General features: G+C 54.8%; 3 protein-coding genes across 3 annotated transcripts in view; 2 read left to right on the top strand and 1 right to left on the bottom strand.

Annotated features, from left to right (window-relative positions):
• Positions 1–22,010, bottom strand: part of LOC110573273 (signal transducer and activator of transcription 5B) — an 871,639-nt gene that overhangs the window by 631,271 nt on the left and 218,358 nt on the right. The gene's annotated exons all lie outside the window — the stretch shown is intronic.
• On the top strand, positions 8,672–12,126 carry KRT36 (keratin 36). The gene is given in 8 exon segments (XM_021681719.1): positions 8,672–9,130; positions 9,797–9,879; positions 10,043–10,199; positions 10,740–10,799; positions 10,801–10,902; positions 11,006–11,131; positions 11,307–11,527; positions 11,931–12,126. Coding segments are annotated over 8 exon segments (1,404 nt in total).
• On the top strand, positions 17,761–21,389 carry KRT35 (keratin 35). The gene is made up of 7 exons (XM_021681720.1): positions 17,761–18,231; positions 19,038–19,120; positions 19,316–19,472; positions 19,670–19,831; positions 20,124–20,249; positions 20,731–20,951; positions 21,242–21,389. The coding sequence occupies exons 1-7, from the start codon at positions 17,761–17,763 to the stop codon at positions 21,387–21,389; spliced, it is 1,368 nt and encodes a 455-aa protein (XP_021537395.1).

Raw genomic sequence — 22,010 nt, 5'->3', positions numbered from 1 at the left:
ACGGACTGACGGACGGGGCAGAGGGAGGAGACACCCCCAACAATAAGTGATTGCAACCTTCAAAGCTCAGCTCATGCTTCACCCTCTCTGGTCTCCCTCCACCACTCCCAGCATTCTCAATCTGTCCCCAAAGCCTCCAGTGCCTCCATCTGTCCCCAAGTGTTGATGACCATCGCAGCAATTATTGGAGAGCAGGGCGTGAGGGACCCATGCTCTGGAGCAACATCTGTGTGTCCGGCTCTGCCACATGCTCTGTTCCTAACCCTGGCCAAGAGACTTAGCTCCTGGGCTCACTTTCGTCACCTGCCCAGCCCTGCCTCCCTGGGAGGCTAGAAAAGCAGTCCTCGGCACATAGCAAGGACTCAGTAAGAGAGCTTTCCGACTCTCTTCCCTAACCGTGAGTTCTTGCAGGGCAGTTCTTTGTAGTCCTCATCCTCATACCCAGAATGTTCTAGGAGCTCAATAAACCTGCTGGATGGAGGACGAGAGAGTGGATAAAGGCCAGCCATGGGGCTGAAAGAAGTAAGGAGGCACATTGCACTGAGATCACCCAGAGAAGGGGTGTCCCCCAGGCTGAGGGAGGGACCCGGGCCAGAGGAGCTCCTCAGAGCTGAGCCCTGTGGCTGGTCCAAGGCTTCCAGGGTCCATATCCCAGGCTTGCTGGGCCAGGAGCAGCCCCTCTCCCAGAGACCCAGGCCAAGGCTCTTTAGGGGGCAGCCCCCTCCTTTTCTGAGCTTGTGTTGAAGAGCCTAGTGGGGTTTGAGGTTAGTGGTCCATGTGGAGCAGTGAAACGAGCTGGACCCTGGGCCCAGTGGGGGCTCTGGTCTGGGACCCTTTCACCCAGACCCCAGGGAGGACACTGAGAAAGCTGGGCTCCACCCAAGGGCTTCTGTGGCCCTATTGGGTGTCCCAGGGAAGCTGGGAGGGAAGCCCAGGAGGGGCTGCGCAAGCCAACCCAGGAGCCTTCCCGAACTGGGAGGAGGTGGTCACCTCAGTAGTGCTGTCTGAGGGGTGGGACTTTCCATCCGGGACTCAATTTTCTCCCCTGTCATCTGCAGGGGGTGGCCACTGGAGGGGGGACAGCTTTATCAGGGCTGCTGGGTCCATATTTCCCTCCCTGGTTCGCTAGGTGCCCCCACCCACCCCAGGCTCACACCCCTGCTTCCCAGCACTGCGGCTACGAGCATCCGGCTAGGCTCTCTGTCATGATTGCCACTGAGCACACGTGAAGGCAAGAGATGCCACGCAGAGGGGGTAAAAACAAAGGGGGGAGGAACAATATGGCTAGGGAAAGAAACGAGGCTCTCTTCTTTTTTTTTTTTTTAAAGATTTTATTTATTTATTTGAGAGAGAGAGTGAGAGAGAGAAAGAGCACAAGAGGGGGGAGCGGGAGAGGGAGAAGCAGACTCCCTGCCGAGCAGGGAGCCCGATGCGGGACTCGATTCAGGGACTCCAGGATCATGACCTGAGCCGAAGGCAGTCGCTTAACCAACTGAGCCACCCAGGCACCCAACGAGGCTCTCTTCTAAGCCCCGATGCTCAGGGGACAAAGGCATCAACCTTGGAATGTTCCTGTGGCGTCCCAATGCCCAGAGCTGCTCAGGCTCCGGGAGGCAAGCACCACCACACGGTAGGTGCTGCACAAGGGTGGCTAATTGCTGTGTTGCCTCTGTGGTTCCAGGCTCCCTGGGCCACCTTGCTCCTTACCCGCAGCAAGAGGTGCCTCCCTCTCCCTCAGGCTCCACCCCTTGGCTGCGGCAGTGAACTTCTGCCCCTCCCTGATGGGGTTGCATATCCTGCCTGGGCCCTGCAGGGGGCAGGCTCACCCCAGGAAGCAGATCAGCTCGTCTTCGGCCACCTGCTGGGACCCACGGTGGAGGAACAGAGCCCCAAACCTGATCCTATCTGGGCTTGGTCTTGACACATGGCCCTGGCCAGTCCCCAGCCTCATGTTGGGCAGGTGGGCACTCTGGTGAACAGGGCATAGCTCAGGCTAGAACTGTAGCCCCGAGGCCCCTTGGAGGCCTCTTGTCTCTCTGCTTTGGGTGGCAACCTTTGAGGGTCCACAAAAGACCCAGAGTGTGAGACTAAGTGCCTGGGCCTTTCTGGGAAGGGGAATCTCAAGGTCCCTCCCAAGGGAAGCTTGAGGGAAGAGAAGGAAGGGGTGTCACAGGAAGGCTGTGGTCAAGGACGTGTGAATATGCACAGTTTCATCTTTCCATGTCAGCCGCTGGGGCCCTTCTTGTTTCTCTGCCTGGGTCAGCACATCTCAGGGCTGCCGGGGGACCTGGCTCCTATTGGATGGTGTTCCTGGGGCTGTTAGTGGCTGGAGTGGAGCAGGGTATGTGGGTGGCATCCCTTTGAGCAGTTCCTCTGGGAGGTTCTGCAAGAGCCGAGCACGCATCAGACTCCATCCTCCTACAGAGGTTGGGAGGGATCAGGTTGGTGGGCGGGTGCTGAGACCCATACAGGCACCTGTCGGGGTGCGAATAGGGGGCAGTTGGCAAAGAGCTGGTATTCACTCTTCTGGCCCATTTTTATGAACAGCCATAACGACTCTGTGGCTTCTTTCATCCAAGGATCTCAGACTAGTTTGAAAGTGGAATCCACAGTATAAAGCATAGTTAATTACAACCTGGAGCCCACTGTCTGGTTTGCAGATGTGCTGTCGTGAGGAGGAGATACTGAGACCAAGTGCACACCAGGCCCTGTAAATTCGGACAATGGAATCCAATTAAAGAGGGTGTTTGGGAAATTTGCTTTGTAGTTCAGTTAAGTGGTACCTGAACCAAGGGGACACGGAGACTGAGGTACCACTTCCTTCTCTCAGTGGGCTTGGCTGCGCATCTCCCACAAACCACAGGTTCCCTAGGCACATCGGGGAGAGCAGTGACAGCGCTGGAATTTTCCATAAAAGCTGGGTGGGGGGAGTTAGGGGCTGAGTGGATCTGAGCAGGAGGCCCTGGACTCTTCCAGATGGGAGCCATCAGCCGACGCAGCTGTGCAGGAAAAGCTGGCTCCAGGTGAGGGAAGTGGGCCCTGGGATGCAAGAGGCAGAGCCTGGCGAGAGAGAACTGGAGAGGTATGGCTGAAGATGGGGGTCAGGGTGGCTCTCTGGGCCTCCTCCAAGGCCACAGCCATTTGGAGCAGAATCCTGACGCCCCGGGCAATTGCCAACATTATACCCCAGGGGGAGAGAAAGTACCTTTGTATCTTGGGGGGGAATGAGAGTTTTGGAAGCATTCTAGGGCTGGTGAAGTGGGAATTTCAAGGCCTAATCTGGGTGAGGTCAGGGCCATGCAAAGAGCAGCAGGCTGGGAAGCCACATCCCCAGGAACCCTGGCAAGCCCTTGAGTCTCTGGAGGAGCCACCGCTCATCAGCTCTCCCGAGGCCTCTGAGCATGGGCTCTGGGCCCTTTAGAGGGCAGTCAGGGAGTGGGGAAAGACCCCCTTGATCACTTAGGGTGTGTCCAGACTGTCCTGAGCCTGGTGAGGGTAGGCAGCTGCAGAGGGTAGGTGGAGGTTTGGGACTCAGGCCGGGGGGAGTGGAAATGAGCAGGGAGGGACTTGCCAAATCTTGCCTAAGAAGATCTGAGTCACCTTGCTCAAGGCAGCTGCTCTGAGGGTGGAATGTCACTGAGGTGGCCAGGACGAGAGAGAGGACAACCCAGCAGGATACATCTGAGTCCTGCTCGCTGTTGCCTGTGAGGACAAAAATGGCAGCCCTGCCCAGTTAATTTGGAATTGCAGATAGATGATGAATAATTTTTAGTACAAGTATGTCCCAATATTTTTATGCATTTTTATTTGCTAAATCTGGCAAAGATATCCTTAGCAGGTCTGGGAAAAGCTCTGAGTCTCCTATCATCAAGACTAAAGAAGCGAGACCTTTCTCTGATTCTTTGGACAAATCAAATTGGTGGCTCAAAATGTCTTAATTGAAGTTTTTTTTTTTTTCCCTCCCATAATGCTGCCTTCAACTTTGTGTACCTGTTACTGCATGTCTGCCCTAGAACCCAACAGCTGGAGGCAGATTTGGCATGAGCTTTTGATCTGGTTATTAGACACAGAATATATAGTAACTGTGCTTTTCGGGGGTGGGGGCAGGAATCCCAGGCACTTTGTTGCTTGAATAAATGGAAAAAGCAGTTGTGTGGGGGGAAGATATGAAGATCAGTGTGGGTCTCCCCATTTCTGGGTGGGTGGGTGCTGTTGTAGGGTCTAAAGAGTTGAAGACTTGGGATCAGTATTTTTTTTAAAATTATTTTTATTAAAAATTTTTTCTTTAGAAATTTTTGTTTATTTAAGTCATCTCTAAACCCAACGTGGGGCTCGAACTCACAACCCCGAGGTCAAGAGTCACGTGCTCTTCTGACTGAGCCAGCCAGGTGCTCTTGGGATTAGTATTTCTTAGATGCCTCTTATAGTGGGAAATTTTGCAGGACCTGTGTGTATGTGCATCAAAGATCAAGTAGGTACCAGGAGAAAGCCAGGAAGCTCAAGCTTAAGCCAGTAGGCCAGTCAGAGAAAGAGAGAGAGAGAGTGAGACATTGTGCTTCTGGAATGATCTTATTCCTTTGGGCTCCCATTTGTAGGTGACCTGGCTGCCCCATGGTCCATTGTCTTCTTCCCCTGATGTCTTTGGGGCACTGTGTGGTGGTGGCGACGGGCACCTTTTAACCACAGCCCCGAGAAGCAGGAAAAGAGGGACTCTGCTTTCGTCCTTGGGCACACTGTGATGGGCTGTGCCTGGTCCCTTCCGTGCTGAAGGGACTGGTCCACTGGGAAGGAGACTCAGGCTTGATTTCTTGGGTTGTTGCCCACGGAGAACCCTGGCTTTCAGATGGAAGCTCATTTGGGAACGGAAAAACTTCTTTTTACCAAAAAGGACCCACAAACTCAGTGGTTGATTTTGAACTTGGTGGCCTTCCAAGGTGGGCTTGGGAAAAGCCAGGGTGTTTTATGCTCCTGCAGCAGCATCTCCACTTCTCCTCTTGCCCCTGAAGCTGGGGCCACGGTGGGCAGAGAGCATCTGGTCAGCTCTGTAGCTCTAAAACCAGCACTTTGTGCCAGCAGGAAGTGGGGGTGGCTTTGGAAGCTGCTAGAATAAGGGTCAGAGGCCTCATCTGGGGGGGTCCCTGCTGCTCTGGACATAGTCCCAGCCACTGTCTTTCCTTGCACGACTGGGCTAGGCCAGTGTCCCATGAAACCAGGGCGAGTGGTTTGTGCCCTTGGTTATCGCATTTGACTGGGGCTCGACTAGATGGGTTCTAAGAACAGTTTTGATCTCTTAAATCCATGACACCCATTCCTATTTATCAAGCATGTGTCCATTTACTTCTTACGATCCCGTAAATGTGGTGCCTCTTGGGGAAATCTGAGGCTCAGAGTGACTGAGTAGCTTGAACCGAGGTCTGGCTGAATTCAGGCCCAGGACCTCCACTGTCCAGTCTGACACTATCCAAGCCCCTTCTTTTGCAAAGCGATGTCCTGGCTCAGTTGGCCAGAGATGTCGTTTCAGCTTGGACATGCTGGGATGCCCGCTCAACATCCTGGTGATGCTGTACCTCTGAATGGGGGCTGCTGGGGAACAGCCCCGGGAGGTGACTTAATGTGGCTTCTGCCTATGAGGAAAGGTCAGAAGGAAGCCCATGCCATAGCTCTTGTGGTGCGTAGGTGTGGAGGCAAACGGTGACCTCGGGTCCAAGGGAGTTTGCAGAGACAAAACAACAACAAGAAAAGAAACTGTGTAATGACTTGACAATCTGTAACTCTTCTTTACTCCTTTATTCTGTAGGTAAGTGGCAAAGAAGGGATGGTGGCTGTGGGGGATGATGAATGAGTCACAGACATGTCCAGGTGACTCCTGGCTCCCTGCACAGGAAATGCGTATAATGTCTGAGATGGAAGGACCTCAAGCTGACCTTGTCTAGGCCCTTCCTGTTCAGACTGGGGCTCTGGAGCCCGGAGTGGACAGGGTTCACTCAGGGAGTTTGGGGCTGAGTTAGCCTGGAGTCCAGGCCCTCCATCCTTAGCCCAGTGTATTTTCGATTAACCTTAGAAAGAATGGTCTCGGAATAGGGACTCTATTTTGAAATAAAACCTGATGAGTGGGCACTCCTGGTTTCCTTAACACTGAACAGGTGGATTTTCTCCAGGGTTGGGCCACCAGGGGGAGTGGGGTGGGCAGATCCTTGGGCCTATGCTGGGAGAGGAGCAGCTCTGTGAGTCCCGGCTTCTCTTCCCTGATACAGGTAGAGCATCTGTTCATCCTGTGGGCCTCACTTCATCCTGCGATGGTCCCGGCTCCTGTGTGGAAGAAAGTAGAGGAATTCCTCCCATGAGGCCCCCTTCACTCTTCCCTCTGAGAGTGGCCTTGCAGTCTACACCATGGAGAAAAGGCAGGGGACCAAGAGGGACCAAAAGCCCTTCTCTGGCCCTCTTGTCACCTGCTCCAGGAGAGGTATGTGCCTCTCTTCATAGCTTGGAAGACCCCTGCCTGGACTCTGGTCCATGGTGGTCCTCCTGATGCACAGGCTGAGAGTGATGGGACATCCAGAGCAGCAGTTGCCCTGAAAGAAACCTAGCCTCATCTTCAGATATGGATGGCCCAGCGGAAGGGCTTAAGAAGCCCAGAAAATGAGAACATTCATGTCCGATGCCCAGCAGCTCGACACCCCAGAGAAGAGCTGCGCCAGGGCTCAGTGACGGCAGCCCTAAGAATGAGCACGCTGTGTCATCAATGAGGTAAATCGAAGCCTGGGCACCTTAAGGACTTGCCCGAGGGGGCCCCAGAAGGACAGGCAGACTCAGTACTAGTTTTCCTAGAAAGTAAAGGGGGTGTCTCTAGGAGGTCTGGTCAGAGCCCCGTTCCCTGTCCTGATGGTCCAGTGGTTCTTAAGCGAGGGTGGTTTTGCCTCCCAGGGGACATTTGGCAATGTCTGGAGACAGTTTGGGGTTCACACCTGGGGGAGGAGGTTGCTACTGGCATCCGGTGGTGGAATCCAGAGATGTTGAAAACATCTTACAATGCACGCAAAGCCCCCACCACGAAGAATTCTGTAGTCTACGATGTCAACAGTGCTGAGGTTGAGAAACCTGGAGGCTCTACTGGGAGAGCAGGGACGATGGCGCTGCTCTAAGAGCCTGAGGTCCCCGCTCTCACTCCCAGGAGGGGCTGCTCTCAGGCACCCCGTCGAGGTGTCCACTGCACTGGGCGAGGCGTGTGCACCACCGCCAACCCTCCTGAGTAATTCCAGAGAGAAGCTTATAAAGAGTTTTAAGAGGTTGCTAAATTATAACTTCAGAAGCACATAAATGCTTCCATAAACGCCAGCCTTGCAAACCAAGTCTGTGTGGGAGAAGAGCGAGCAGGTTGCCCGAGCCTTGGGAAATCCCACTTTGTGAGGCAGAAGAAGGAATTTACCTGTGGTGGTGAATTCTCAGGTGCTCCTCCCATCTTGCTTAACTACCTGGCAGTGCTTCGTTTGTTCTTATTCCTTCCCTGTCCAAAGAGTCTGCATGAGCCATCTCTGGTCTTCTGCATCGACCCATTTCTCAGGGACTGAGGGGTCAGTGTAGGCTGCCTCAGGATCCTGATTCTACTCTCCTAGGTTCAGAGACCTGCAGGTCACAAAGGAAACCACCCTCCAAAGCAGCCCCTTTGGGGGCTCACATTCATGATCCTCTGCCGGCCACAACCATAAACCATCATCAAAGGCTGTCCCGTGTAAGCAATATAGTGCACAATGGCTTTCAAAAACACTTCGACTTCTATTCTGTTTGATTCTCCTCGTATCTGTGTGAGGCAGGCAGGGTAGGCTGATGACCTCCGCTGTCCTGATGAGGACACTGAGGCATGCCAGAGAGTGACATATGCTCACATCACAGGGCAGATGAGCCACAGAGCCACCATTTGGACCTAGGTCTCGGGTCCCTAAATTCTGGGTGCCTGCACTTGCCCTTGGTTTTATGAGAGAAGCGGTGGGACAAGAGTGTAGGATTTGGGGTCTGAGAGCCCTGGTCTCAGTTCCAGGCTCTGTCACTCAACTGCCTGTTCACCTTGAGCAAGCTTGTTTTTAGCCATTCGGCGTCTCTGTTTCTGTGTCGGTGGAATGGAGACAGATTGGCCACCTCCCAGGATTACTGTGAGGTGTAAAGGACGTAACCAGGACTCTGGCACACAGTAGCCCCATGAATCGTAGCCCTCTTTGCTCCCTTTTAACCATCCCAGGGGCCCAGGCGTCCCTGAGCACCTGTGAGCACTGGGGAAGTGGATGGGGGTGACAAGTGGATGGGGGTGACAAGTGGGCAGACCGGGATGCTCAGGGGAAGGCACAGCAGAGAGAGCAGGAACCAAATGTCATTTGTGAGGCCACTCCCGATTTATGGGATCTGGTGCAAGGACTTTGAAGAGGCAATAAAATTCATATTCTGCCAGGAAATGACAATAGACAAGAGTCCTGACTTAGCAAACAAAATTAAAAAAAAATTTTTTTTAATAAGGTAAGAAATTCTGGATAGGTAGCAAAAATCACATTCTAATGAGATTAGCTTTCCCAAGAGTAACATGCCAACACCCCATGGAGAGTGTATATAAATACTCCAGAGAGGCCTTGAGAGCCTAGAACCTGAGCTCCTTGCTAAGCTGCAACCTTCCTCTGCTAGGATCATGGCCACCCAGGTCTGCTCCCCCGTCTTCTCCTCTGGATCTGCCAAAGGCCTGTGCGGCCCAGCAGGTGGCCTCTCTTGGGTGTCCTCCGTCCGCTCTGTGGGCTCCTGCAGGGTACCCAGTCTTGCTGGTACTATGGGGTCCGCCTCCTCTGTTAGGCTGGGCCTGTCCAGCCACGGGAGCTGCTTCCCTGGCTCCTACCTGTCTGCTGGGTGCCACCCCTCTGGCTTTGTTGGGAGTGGGGGCTGGTTCTGCGAGGGCTCCTTCAATGGCAGCGAGAAGGAGACCATGCAGTTCCTGAACGACCGCCTGGCCAACTACCTGGAGAAGGTGCGCCAGCTGGAGCGCGAGAATGCGGAGCTGGAGAAACGCATCCGGGAGTGGTACGAGTCTCAGATCCCATACATCTGCCCAGACTACCAGTCCTATTTCAAAACCATCGAGGAGCTCCAGCAGAAGGTAACGGGGACCCGGCCCCTCTCCAGCATCCCCAGCCCTGGGTGGGGGGTTGTCTCATCCCAAGGGACTACCCACTGATGGTAGCTCTTGGGGAATTCTCTGTCCAGGGCAAGCTCTTCTGTCAGGGGTTCTGGTTTCCTGGGGGACCCAGACCTCTGTGTGAGTCTTTTGCTTGCTTATAACTATGCCAGCCATCCTTCTCCTCCCCTCACTGTCTCAGCTGTAGGAAGAGCAATAACCTATACACAGCCCCTACTGGATGCAGGCACCGTGCCTGATGCTTTGTATCCATTGGATTATTTATTCCTCATCTTGGAGAGATGGTTATTACTGGACCCATTCAACAGATACAGAAGTTAAATATCAGGGAGGTTCAGCCACTTGCCCAAGATTGCACAGCCTCTGAGTGCTAGATGCAGAATCTGAATCCGGGTTGACCTGTTCTTTCCGCCTTTCTCTGAGGCACCCCACTGTGTCACTCTGGGGCCTACTTCTAGGGATGCCCCTCCTGGACTGATGCTCCCTCCATACCTGGGCTCAGGGCTGGGGCTGCTGAGGGTACTGGTGGTTCTTAGACACATGGCCTCTGTGAGCTGGGTGATTCCCTCCCACCCACTCCACACTGCTGGGCCTTTCCTAGCTCATGGGATGCCCCTTGTTCCTCAGATCCTGCTGACCAAGGCTGAGAACACCAGGCTAGTCCTGCAGATTGACAACGCCAAGCTGGCTGCTGACGACTTTCGGACCAAGTGAGTTTGGCCGGGGGATGCGGGTGCCTCCCCTCCCTGCACATCTTTGGGGGCAGCTCTCCGTTAGTTTCAGAGAGGGCTGGAGAAGCCCCCGCATTTCCAGGGCTTCCCCAATTTCCGTGTTCAGCACCAGCGCTCAGCTGCTGACCGTGCCCTTGCACAGGTATGAGACGGAGCTGTCCATGCGGCAGCTGGTGGAGGCCGACACGAATGGCCTGCGCCGGATCCTGGACGAGCTGACCCTGTGCAAGGCCGACCTGGAGGCCCAGGTGGAGTCCCTGAAGGAGGAGCTGCTGTGCCTCAAGAAGAACCACGAGCAGGTGAGGCTGGTGCCGTGCGACCTTCCAGTGTTTCGCATCCAGCAGGGAGCCCCTGGTGACCCTTGGGCACAACGACGGTGACCACTGCTCCCGCAGGAACTCCAGCTGGCATTTGTTGACGATGGCGTACTGCATGCCAGGAGCTATCTGAAACACTTTGCATTTTGTTCTCACTTCATTTCATCCTCGCAACCGTCCCATTTCACAGATGAGAAAAATGAGGCACAGAGAAGTTAAGTCACTTGCCTAAGGTCACACAGATCCCACACTCCTGCCCATGACACTAAATCTCCCGCTGGATGCTAGTGCCTGATAACACTTATTCTATTTGCCTGACATTTGCATCATCTCATTTTACTCTCCTGAATCTGCAGAGGAGGTAGGTATATGTCCATGAGGGGACCGAGGCTCAGAGAAGTTAAGATCCTGTCTGAGGTTACACAGCCGGCCCCTGAGGGAGGAGGATTTGAACCCAGCCACCTGAACCCTCAATCCAGCTTCCTTTCCACAACCTTATGCCATCGTGCCTCCTCTCTGCAGGAAGTCAACGTACTCCGTTGCCAACTCGGGGACCGACTGAATGTGGAGGTGGATGCCGCCCCCCCCAGTGGATCTCAACAAGATTCTGGATGATATGAGATGCCAGTACGAGGCCCTGGTGGAGAATAACCATAGAGACGTGGAGGCTTGGTTCAACACCCAGGTGGGGCTGGGGCCACTCAGGACCACAGGCTCCCGGAGCAGGGGCTCTCCTTGAAAGGAGCTTCACTCGGTCTGACCGTGCTCTGGGCCCTCTTGTGTTTCAGACCGAGGAGCTGAACCAGCAGGTGGTGTCCAGCTCGGAGCAGCTGCAGTCCTGCCAGGCGGAGATCATCGAGCTGAGACGCATGGTCAACGCCCTGGAGATCGAGCTGCAGGCCCAGCACAGCATGGTGAGTGGCCTCTGCCTGAGGGACCGGCCACAGCCCCTGGCAAGCCCTGACCCACCAGCCTCAGCACAGGGCTTATCCTGGGGCGTGATCACGAGGGATATGCAGACACCCAGAGCTACCGGGCTCTGGGTGGGACTCCTTCCCATGAACAGCTCTTCCTCTTTTCCCCTTACAGAGGAATTCCCTGGAATCCACCCTGGCAGAGACCGAGGCCCGCTACGGCTCCCAGCTGGGCCAGATGCAGTGCTTGATCAGCAACGTGGAGGCCCAGCTGGCTGAGATCAGGTGTGACCTGGAGCGGCAGAACCAGGAGTACCAGGTGCTGCTGGACGTCAAGGCCCGGCTGGAGTCAGAGATTGCCACCTACCGCCGCCTTCTGGAGAGTGAGGACTGCAAGTGAGTGGCTGTGCGCCCCGGAGAGCGAGGTGTGGGGACAGGGCTTCCTGGACCAGCCCTTGGGGCCTCGGAGAGGGTGTCAGTCCCTGCAGAGGCTTTTGCGCAGATGACAGGGATTGATCCAAAGCCTTTCTCTAGAGATCCTTTCTTGTCCCAGCTTGGTCATCACAGGGTTACAAGCCGCCCCCCCCGCGCCCCCCGCCCCATAGTGCTTCCCCAACCATCGTGCTTGGCTGGGGGTTCCTCGTCCTCCTCCCTGCAGCCCTTGGGGCTTTCAGAGGCACTGAAGCCATTCGTTGTTGTCACCCACCTGTAATCACTCTATCCCCTAAATCTGTTGAACAGGAAGCTCAGTCCCATGCCCCGATGCCAGATGCACTCTGATCTGATTTCATTTCCTCAGGCTGCCTGTGCACCCCTGTGCCACGGAATGCAAGCCTTTGGTTAGGGGACCTTACGTCTCGACTGGGCCCTGTGCTCCGGCGGGGCCCAGCGGCCCGGCTCCCCAGGTCAGCACCCAGATCCGCACCATCACCGAGGAAATCAGAGACGGGAAAGTCATTTCCTCCAGGGAGCACCTGCAGCCCTGCCCGCTGTAGTCAGCACACTGCAAGGACATGCCTATGGCTCTCGGCTCTAAACGACCCTCCATTCCCCAGAGGGGCTCCCCGCTCAGCAGATTTTTTTCTACCAAAATACTTCTTACATTGTGTTTCTGGACTTAACTGCTTTTATGCTATGCAAAACTAGGTTCCCCTGGACATAGACCCAATAAAGTGTGTTCTCTTGGCATTGCAAACTTGACTGTCTATTCTCGTGAGGTTAGTTAGTGGGGATGTTTGATCAAGCATCACAGTAAAGCTACGGGTTTGGGTTTCAGGTCTGTCTTTTTTGGGTCTGAGTGGTAGGAAGTGACAGGATGATTAACATATTTAAAAATGGGGATACCTTGGGCCCTGGCCCTCAGGAAGAGATGGGCATTGTCATTACCCACAGGCTCAGCCCTGCCCATGGGTATCCACCTGGGGCGGCCCCACAAGGGGCAAAGGCTCCCAAGCCGGGCCTCCTTCGTTGCCCTGCCTGGATCTGGGGGTTCCCTCTCCTTCCCTTCAGCTTCTCCTCCTTTGTCCCGCTTCCACCACCCTGCTGCCTCACCCCCAGGCCTGACACTGGTGACAGTTCAGGAGAGGGGTTTCCAGGACCAACCAGGGAGAGGCAAACCGCAGGCAGCCAGCCTGGGCTGACCACCTCTGGGAGGGGAGCTGGGCAATGAAGGCAGGAGGGCCAGGTGACTCCCTGTCCCCAGTGCCGGGTACAGGGCTGAAGTGAAGGGCGGCAGGGACAATGACGTGTGGGGGGGTCAGACATGGAGCAGGGGGAGGGAAGCTCACTGTAGGGCAGAGGTCAGAGTGCCCCAAATTCTACTGGCCGAGCTGTGACCTTCCGGGCGTCCAGCCTAACTGCGCCGGGCCCCGGACACCCCTGTGAGCAGAGAACCATGGCCTGTGAGAAGTCTGAGGGCCCCACGCCTTCTTTGTCCCCCTGATTTATTCTTTAGTGGAGAACACAGACCCAGAGAGGACAACAGCTTGCTCCAGGCCATACAGCAGTGAGTGGCAGATAAGAGGCCATTGTCCGGCCATTCTGATTCTGACGCTGGTGCTCTTCCCAGCACATCATGTCTCACCCTGCCCCGCCAACCCGAATCATTACTACCTGCTGGACAAAGTCAGAGGGGCAGCCCTACCCGGCCCTGCTTCTCTCTGTGCTCCACACTCCTGCTCTGGGGCTTGAGGTCTGCCTCTCCCCATTCTGGCCTGAGGCTCCGGAGGGGAGAGGTGGGCGGCCGGGGCTGCACAGAGCGCATCCCACCCGTTTGCTGGTGCATGGAGACCAGCCAGGGATGGGGCTGTGACTGAGCCTTCCGACTACCGCTCAAGCTGCCCTCCTCCTGCTGCTGCAGGCAGACAGACCACGCAGGGTTGTGTCCCGACAAATAGTCACAGTCAACTCCTCCCACTGCCCAGCGCGTTCCCTTTGTGGGCGCACTCGACAGTGTATGGGGTGCCTCATCTCTGCCCCGTGGGATTGTGGGTGCTTTCTTTATGCAGCTTTGTCTAGGTTTTTATGAAATATTCAGAGTATCTGCGCTGGTTAAGGAAGCCCTCCTATTCTCAACCTCGCACCCACCCTTGACTGAGTTCCAGCTTAAATCGCTCACTGCTGTGCAGACCAGACCTTAGCGCTGCTGGGGGCCTGCACTTGGCACAGTGAGTGGCAGGCTTAGGACGCCCTCTCAAGCCTTTTGATGCCCATGTCATTGCTCTTTTCTTGATGGCAAGAGAGAGATGATATAAAACATTACATTTTGGGCACCTGGGTGGCTCAGTTGGTTAAGCGACTGCCTTCGGCTCAGGTCATGATCCTGGAGTCCCTGGATCGAGTCCCGCATCGGGCTCCCTGCTCGGCAGGGAGTCTGCTTCTCCCTCTGACCCTCCCCCCTCTCATGTGCTCTCTCTCATTCTCTCTCTCTCAAATAAATAAATAAAATCTTTAAAAAACAAAACAAAACATTACATTTTATCAGATTTCTCCAGAGTGAACATAATCCTTTCTTTCAAGGTGGTTCTGATCTTGTTTATACTTTGCCAAGATGCCATCTGGCTCATTGACACACACTCAGATCACAGTCAGTCAACAGATATGTACCGAGCACCCCATGCATGAAAAACTCTGTGCTAACGCAGGGGCACGTCTAGGGAGAAGTGGGGGTGCCCGGGAAGCAGCTGGACCCAATGTGGGATCACAGGACTTGTCCTCAAGAAACTGATGGCCCAGCTGGCCCAGGCATGGCAGGTGTGGGTATGGCACAGGCTCTCAGGTTCTCAGGACAGGGAGAGGTCACTGAGAGCTAGGGATTTTGGGGAGATTTGGAATTAATGGGGGCCTTGAAGGATGGGCAGAGCAGGAAGGAGGAAGGCAAAGGGTATTTTAGAGCATGGCCATGGCATGTTCTGGGGACAGTGCAGACCCCATCTCAGCAGAGTGCACAGGTCCTGGAGGGAAAGTAATTCGGATACTTACTAAGCAAGATTGGTTCCTGCTGATAAGGGGTTCCAGGTAATTATTTCATCCTAATAAAAAGAGTGCTAAGGAAGAATGGAAATAGCCCAGAATGATTTAGAGGCTACTTCATAGCTTTAAAAATATTACTTATATGGTTTTTTAAAAGATTTTTTTACGAGAGAGAGAGAGAGAGAGCACGAGCAGGGGGATGAGCAGAGGGAGAGGGAGCAGAGAGAGAATCTCCAGCAGACTCCCCGCTGAGCATGGATTCAGATATGGTGTTCGATCTCAGGACCCTGAGATCATGACCTGAGCTGAAACCATGAGTTGGATGCTCAACTGACTGAGCCACCCAAGTGCCCCTAAAAATATTACTTATATGTTTTATAAAATTACCTAAAAAAACTTACCAAGAATTTTTACCCATGCCCTCAGCATAGAATCGGCTTATGGGCCTGTCTCCCTCTAGCAGAATGGCTTTTGGCCCAGAGAACAGTTTGTTAGTGTTAGTGTGGGTGGGCACCGCTCCCCTACACAGAGCTGCCTAATCTCTTTCCATCTCTGAGCCTCAGTTTCCGCATCTATAGCAGTAGGGATAGTAAGACTGACTTTGGAAGTATCTTTCTCTTCCAGCTCCCTACCCACTTTTTTTCTCCTTCTTTCCTTATTCCCTTGTTTTTTTTTTTTTTTGTTTGTTTTTTTAATATGTTTCCCTTCTCTCAAAATCCTTTCTTTGCTTTCTTACTTAGCACAATTCACCACAGGTGAAGCATTCATTCATTTGCCCTTTCCTTCTGAGACATCTGGAAGCCAGAACTGTGCTTGAATGATAGAGATTTCCAGAGAAATAGGAGGTCTGTCCTTGCCCCCAAGAATGTACAAGTCTCCCTGGGAAGATAGGGCTCAAACACCAGACAATTTGAGGACATCAGTGAAGGGAGGGCCAACAGATCAACCACCAGTCATTGCCATGGGCGTTCAGAGCCAGGAGGGCAAAGCAGGCCTGGAGCAGGGGTAGGCTCCAGAAACATTCCAAGCCTCAGTTTACTCATCTACTAAATGGGGCTATTGGCAATGCTAGTCTCATGAGATTGTTGTGAGCAGTGAATGAGAGAATGCCTAGAGAGAGCTCAGCTCGGGGCCTGGCAGTCCTAAGTACTTAGTGACTGATGGCTAGTACCATTAGCCTTGTCCTTAATTGGGCTGTGTAGGGGAGAAAATCCCGTTCTGGTCAGCACAGGTGTGGAGCCCTGCCTAGGAACCCATGTGACCCCCAGGGCTGTATAAACAGCATGAGGCTTCCCAGGCCCTGGCTGCTGTGGCTTTTCTCTTCTGTGTCTCCTTGGGCATGAGGTCTCTGCTTCTTGCAACAACCGGGCTTGCTCTTCCATCGCCCAGGGGCCATCGATCCAGGGTAGCCCTCACTGAGCCCAGAGCACAGGAGGCTGCGACTTAGCAGGGCTTGGGTGGAGCCCTGTACTCGTATGGATGGGAAACATGAACACCAAAGGAGGCTCATCCAGTCTCTCAGCTCAGCTGCGTCCTTTGCACTGGGGCATGGGTTTCCAGAGAGAAGGTGAGGCAGCCAGTGGGCCCTGGGATTGTGTTGGGTGGGTGCTGGTCACACCAGGCTCCCGGGTATGGGAAGGGCATGGTGACTCATGAGAGTTCTAGATCTGAGGGCCCCCAAACACAGGCACCTGGCCTGGGGGATGGTGGCCTAGGTGCTCAGAGCCCATCTACGCTCCCCAGTGACAGCTGCTTAGCCTTGTCAGCTTGAGTACGGCTACATTCCGCCCATGTGGGGACTGGTAATCCTAGTTGTTGCCGTTCCTGAGCACTCACCATGAGCAGGTGCTGTTCTAGACGTTTCCTCAGCTCTGAGGTGGGGGTGACAAGCCCGGGCTCACAGGGCAACATGAAGGTGAAGAGACCATGCACGGCAGAGCAGTGAGGCCCACACCGGGAAGGTTGCTGGCGCTCAGCTCACAGCTGTTCTCCTGACGGGAAGGTAAAACCCGTCCCTAGAAGAGTAAGCAGGACCCCAAACGGCAGGGCTGACTGGAAAGCAAGTCGCACGGGGCTCCAGCTGATGAGGCCCCATCTGCAGCACCACCTGCCCTCTGGCTCAGCTCTCGGCCCTTCTCCCAGGCCTCTTCCCTTGGCACATTGGGTTTTCAGGAAAAATAACCCACCCTTGTCAAGCTTTCTGGACATCAGCCCGGACAACTCTGGTAGCAGAGATGAAACGGAAGTTCAGACTGTGTCTTCTGAGGAGGCCTGTGATCATGCCCCCATACTCTGCCTCAGCCCCCAGGCAGCCGCAGGAAAGGCTGCCCCACTTCTCAGCCAGGGCCTGGGGAGACATACCTTCCTACACATGGTACGTGTCACCACGGGCAGGTGCTCAGGTAGCTGACCTCTAGTCGTTTTGGCTGATGTTGGGGCTATACAACCAGCTAGATTTCCTGGTGAGGGAGGGAGTTGGGGGAGGTCTGTCCACCAGGGCTCTTCTCTGTCTGGGGCAACCAACTTTCCCATTTTGTGTGGGACTGAGAGGTTCCCAGGGTTAGGGGGCTTTTGGCACTAACACCAGAGCAGTACTGCAGAAACTGGGATAGTTGGCCACCATGGCCCTATTTCCAGGGCCATTCTAGAGCCTTCTGTGTCTCCTTGGGCATGAGGTCTCTGCTTCTTGCAACAACCGGGCTTGCTCTTCCATTGCCCAGGGGCCAACCTGGAGGCCTCCTCTACTCCCCTGAGCCCATAAAAGGAGATGATGCTAGAGAACGTCAAGACTGGGGCTGTGGGTTCCCACACCTCCTAAGGCGGAGGCTGAGGTCTGGGCTTGGATGACAAGCCCCTTTGAAGAACTGATGGATACTTGGTCTTCTCGGCAACACAGGGCGGAGGAGACGTCTTGATGTAGCCATCAGTTCAATGGGGCTCCCGTTTTACGAGGCCAGGAAATGTTCATGGGAAGCTAAATAACAGGGTAATGAGGGGTTCCTATAGAAAGCGGTATTAACTTTAATGAGGAGAAAACCCTTTGTAAAGGGCAACGCCCACTGGGGCAGAGATATAAACCCGGGGTGAAGAGCTGCTTCTCCGCATTGGGGGGCGCCTGGCCTCGAAGACCCATCACTTGTGTCTGGGCTGCCGAGGCCATGGCTTCCAAGGGCCTCAAGGCCAGCTTCTCTTCGGGGTCTCTCAAGGGCCTGGGAGGGGCCGGTGGGGGCTCTGCTCGAGTGTCCATGATGCACTCCAGCAGCTCTTGCAAGCTCCCGAGCCTCTCCCGCAGGGCCCGGAGTTTCTCTGCGTCCTCTGTCGGGCTGGGCAGGAGCAGCTGCAGGGCGGCCAGCTGCCTCCCTGCTCTCTGCCTCCCGTCCGGAGGCTTTGCCACCAGCTACAGCCTGGGCGGGGGCTGGTTTGGGGAGGGCATCCTCACCGGCAGCGAGAAGGAGACCATGCAGTCCCTGAACGACCGCCTGGCCAGCTACCTGGAGAAGGTGCGCCAGCTGGAGCGCGAGAACACCAGCCTGGAGTGCCGCATCCAGGAGTGGTGCGAGCAGCAGGTGCCCTACCTGTGCCCCGACTACCAGTCCTACTTCCGGACCATCGAGGAGCTCCAGAAGAAGGTAGGAGGTTCGGAGAGGCTCTGGCTGCCCAGGAGTCTGATGCCATGAGCCCTGGACTAGAAGCTGGAATACCTGTGCTGGAAGGCCTGCTCCCATGGGGCACGTCAGAGGTCATGGAGCGTGTTCACATCTCTGGCCTCATCTGCTCCTCCCGACGAGGGAGATATCGTTAGCCCATTTCACAGATGAGAACACCGAAGCTCAGGCTGGTTAAGTGACTTATTCTAGCTGGTCCAGCTGGCAGCTGCGGGAGCCAGAGCCGGGCTCTATGAACTCACTGGCTGCTAGCATGGTCTATCTCTATGAGTTTTAATTTCTTCATTTTTTTTTAAGGTGAGGGGATTGAGCTTGACTTGTTTGGTGCAGATCAGGTTTTCTGTAAAGAACTCAGGGAAGGAGAAGCCCATAGCCCACATCCCCTGAGGGTCCCTGCTGGCTCCTGGGAGGGACCATTTGCGACCAAGGAATCACAGAGTACTCTGTTGTTCATGACCTGCCCTGAGCCCCCAGTGGCCTGGGAGACAGGAAGACAAGAGTTAGCCACCATGCCAGTTTTTGCTGCAGCATTTCCATACTCCGCCAGTCTATGCCAGGTTACGGGTCCCAGAGGCACTGCACTGGGAGGGGCTATAGAGGCTTCCTGGTCTGATCCCTACTTTGTGCCCGTAAGCCTCATGGAGCCTCAGATGCCAGGAATCCAGGGATGGTTGACTCCCTCTCTCAGGAGGTGGCCCTTGCCAGCTTTGGGGAGCTCCAGCCAGCAGATTGTCCTTCCTTTCACTGATGTCACTTCTTTATTTCCCCAGACCCTGTGCACCAAGGCAGAGAATGCCAGCCTGGTGGTGCAGATCGACAACGCCAAGCTGGCCGCAGACGACTTCAGAACCAAGTGAGTGTCCTGCTTGCTCCTTGGTTGGGGGCTGGTAGAACTGGACATTGGTGATGCCAGGACGCAGGGTTTTGGCTGCACTAAGTCACTGAGGCATTAAGGTGGGACACACAGAACCAGGGCAGCCTGGGGTGGGATCTGACTTGGACGTAAAAAGGAAATGGAGCTTCAAGCATCCTGTTATGTACCTGCCAGGTACGAGACGGAGCTGTCCATGCGGCAGCTGGTGGAGTCGGACATGAACGGCCTGCGCAGGATCCTGGATGATCTGACCTTGTGCAAGTCTGACCTGGAGGCCCAGGTGGAGTCCCTGAAGGAGGAGCTGCTGTGCCTCAAGAAGAACCACGAGGAGGTGAGCATGGGAAGGAGGTGAACATGGGGAAGGAGGTGAGCATGGGGAAGAAGGTGAGCATGGCGAAGAAGGTGAGCATGGGGGAACAGGTGCACATGGGGGAGCAGGTGGACATGGGGAGCAGGTAGGCATAGGGGAGGAGGGTGAGTGAGGCAGCCAGCTGGGACAGTTAGTGCTGACCCTGATCTGTGCCACAGGAAGTGAACTCGCTGCGCTCCCAGCTTGGTGACCGGCTCAATGTTGAGGTGGACGCTGCCCCGCCTGTTGACCTGAACCGTGTTCTGGATGAGATGAGGTGCCAGTATGAGACCCTGGTGGAGAATAACCGCCGGGATGCTGAAGAATGGTTCAACACTCAGGTAGGTAGCTGGAGAGAGTCAGTGTAATAGAGACACAGGGTGGGTAAGACAGAATTGACCTTGGGGCTCCGAATCAGGAAACTGAGTTTGAGCCTCAGCTCTGTTTTGACCTTGCTGCGCACCTTGGGCAGGTTGCTGTCCTCTAAGCAATAATGTCCTCAAAGATGAAATGAATGGGTTGGACTGGGTGTTCTGGAAGGTCCTTCCTGGCTCATGATTCTGTGCGGCCTCTGTAGACCTCTGAAGCTGAATCCCGGTGTTCCTGACCAGGTCCTGTGTGTGTATGTTTCAGACCGAGGAGCTGAACCAGCAGGTGGTGTCCAGCTCAGAGCAACTGCAGTCCTGCCAGGCGGAGATCATCGAGCTGAGACGCACGGTCAATGCCCTGGAGATCGAGCTGCAGGCCCAGCAGAGCATGGTGAGCCCGAGGCTTGAGGAGGGCTCCTGGGGGACCAAACCCAGCAGCACATGAGCCCCCTGGGCCTCCATGCTCTGACCACACAGGCAGGCTTCAGGGGTTCAAGTTCTTGAGCATCAGGGACTTTTTGTGTAGGGTGGAATGAGGTCCCAGCTCCCATTCACAAGTGTCCCGGGGCAAAAGATAGGAGACCTATGGCAACCGACATGTCCCAGGGCAGCAGCTCTGTGTACTTGTGTAAGTACATTCTTTCTGAGTAATTACCACGTCCTCAGGGATATCCTTAGTAGGGGAGATACTCTCTAGATCAGGGAGGCTATAGGGGCTAATTGGCTATCTCAAATGAGATGTCCGATTGTGGTTCATCTGGGTTCAAAGTGATTCTCTGAGCTTCTGTTCTTGGATTCTGAGGACTCGCTGAAACCCAGATGGATTAAATGCATCTTCTCCGACTTCTCACCTTCATCTTTTGCTGTCACAGAGAGATGCTTTGGAATCTACCCTGGCGGAGACCGAGGGCCGCTACGGCTTCCAGCTGGGCCAGATGCAGTGCCTGATCAGCAACGTGGAGTCCCAGCTGGCTGAGATCAGGAGTGACCTGGAGCGGCAGAACCAGGAGTACCAGGTGCTGCTGGACGTGCGGGCCCGGCTGGAGTGCGAGATCAACACGTACCGAGGCCTGCTGGAGAGCGAGGAGGGCAAGTGAGTGGCATTGCATACTCGCTCGTCCTCCTGATGCAGTCTACAAAGTTCTGGGGAGACCCCATGGTGCCTGGGAAGAGCCCAGCATTTGGAGTCAGGAGCCCTGGGGTTTAAGTTCTGGTCTTATTACAAATTCATCATGCAACCCCAGCAAGTCATTTTTCTCTCTGGGCCTCTGTTTTCCCATTGGTAAAACAAGGGGGCAGGACTGGGTGATTTTTAAGGTGCTCTGAGTTATTGAAAACAGTAACTGGAAAATCACAGTAATCTGAACTTTCTCTTTCTCTTAGGCTTCCCTGTAACCCATGTGCTCCTGACCACTCGTCTGCCAAGTCGTGCCTCCCCTGCCTTCCTGTGGTCTCCTGCGGTCCCGGTGTGGTCCACACCACCTGCAGCCCCCGCCCTATGTGCGTGCCCTGCCCGGGGGGCCGGTTCTGAGAGTGACTGGCCCAGAAAGCCCAGGCCAGTATCCAGGGCCTGGACTTGGCCTCTATTCAACCCTAACCCTAGAGCCTGATCCCCTCTCTCTGTGCAGAGCATGCTGGGGCCTGGCTCTGAGAGGGCTCACTGCAAATGCATCCCTCCAAGTCTCTCCAAGCCTGTCACAAAGGCTGGCCGTCCCTGAAAGCCTTAACTCCTCATCATTCCAGTGGGTGCCAGCCAGACTCTCTGTTTTCAGGCTGCGTCTGGGGTCAGGTTTTCCTTCTGGGTGCTGTTTTAGTGGGTTCTGGAATGCAGTAGAAGGCTTCTGTGGGCAGGATAATAAAGTGCATTTGGCTTTGGCTCTCTATGCCTAATGGCACTTTCTGGTGTCCCTGTTGTATGTCTCTGTTGGGTGAAGAGAGGGGTGACTCCTGGGCAGATGGATAGGGATGTTTGACCGCGTATGACAAGGGGATGACAGGGTCCCTGTGGCCCTGTTTGGGGTGACTAAGGGCCTCCAATGGGGCTTTTTGCTCAGCAGCTCAGCTTTCCTGATGAAGACGCTTCTCCAAGATTCCCATGTGGTGACCCGTATTACCAGACCTCTTCTACTTCGCTCCTTAGTCTACATGGCCA

This window comes from Neomonachus schauinslandi, chromosome 15 (assembly GCF_002201575.2).
Source record: "Neomonachus schauinslandi chromosome 15, ASM220157v2, whole genome shotgun sequence".
Lineage (NCBI taxonomy): Eukaryota > Metazoa > Chordata > Mammalia > Carnivora > Phocidae > Neomonachus > Neomonachus schauinslandi.
The sequence above is the reverse complement of the archived record's forward strand: the minus strand, read 5'-3'. Positions and strand labels throughout refer to the sequence as shown.

Excerpts from the sequence above, each read along its gene's own strand:
- KRT35 (XM_021681720.1), top strand. The coding sequence starts at position 17,761 with ATGGCTTCCAAGGGCCTCAAGGCCAGCTTCTCTTCGGGGTCTCTCAAG. Across the intron at positions 18,232-19,037 it reads TCGAGGAGCTCCAGAAGAAG|ACCCTGTGCACCAAGGCAGA; the intron begins GTAGGAGGTTCG and ends TTATTTCCCCAG. Across the intron at positions 19,473-19,669 it reads TCAAGAAGAACCACGAGGAG|GAAGTGAACTCGCTGCGCTC; the intron begins GTGAGCATGGGA and ends TCTGTGCCACAG.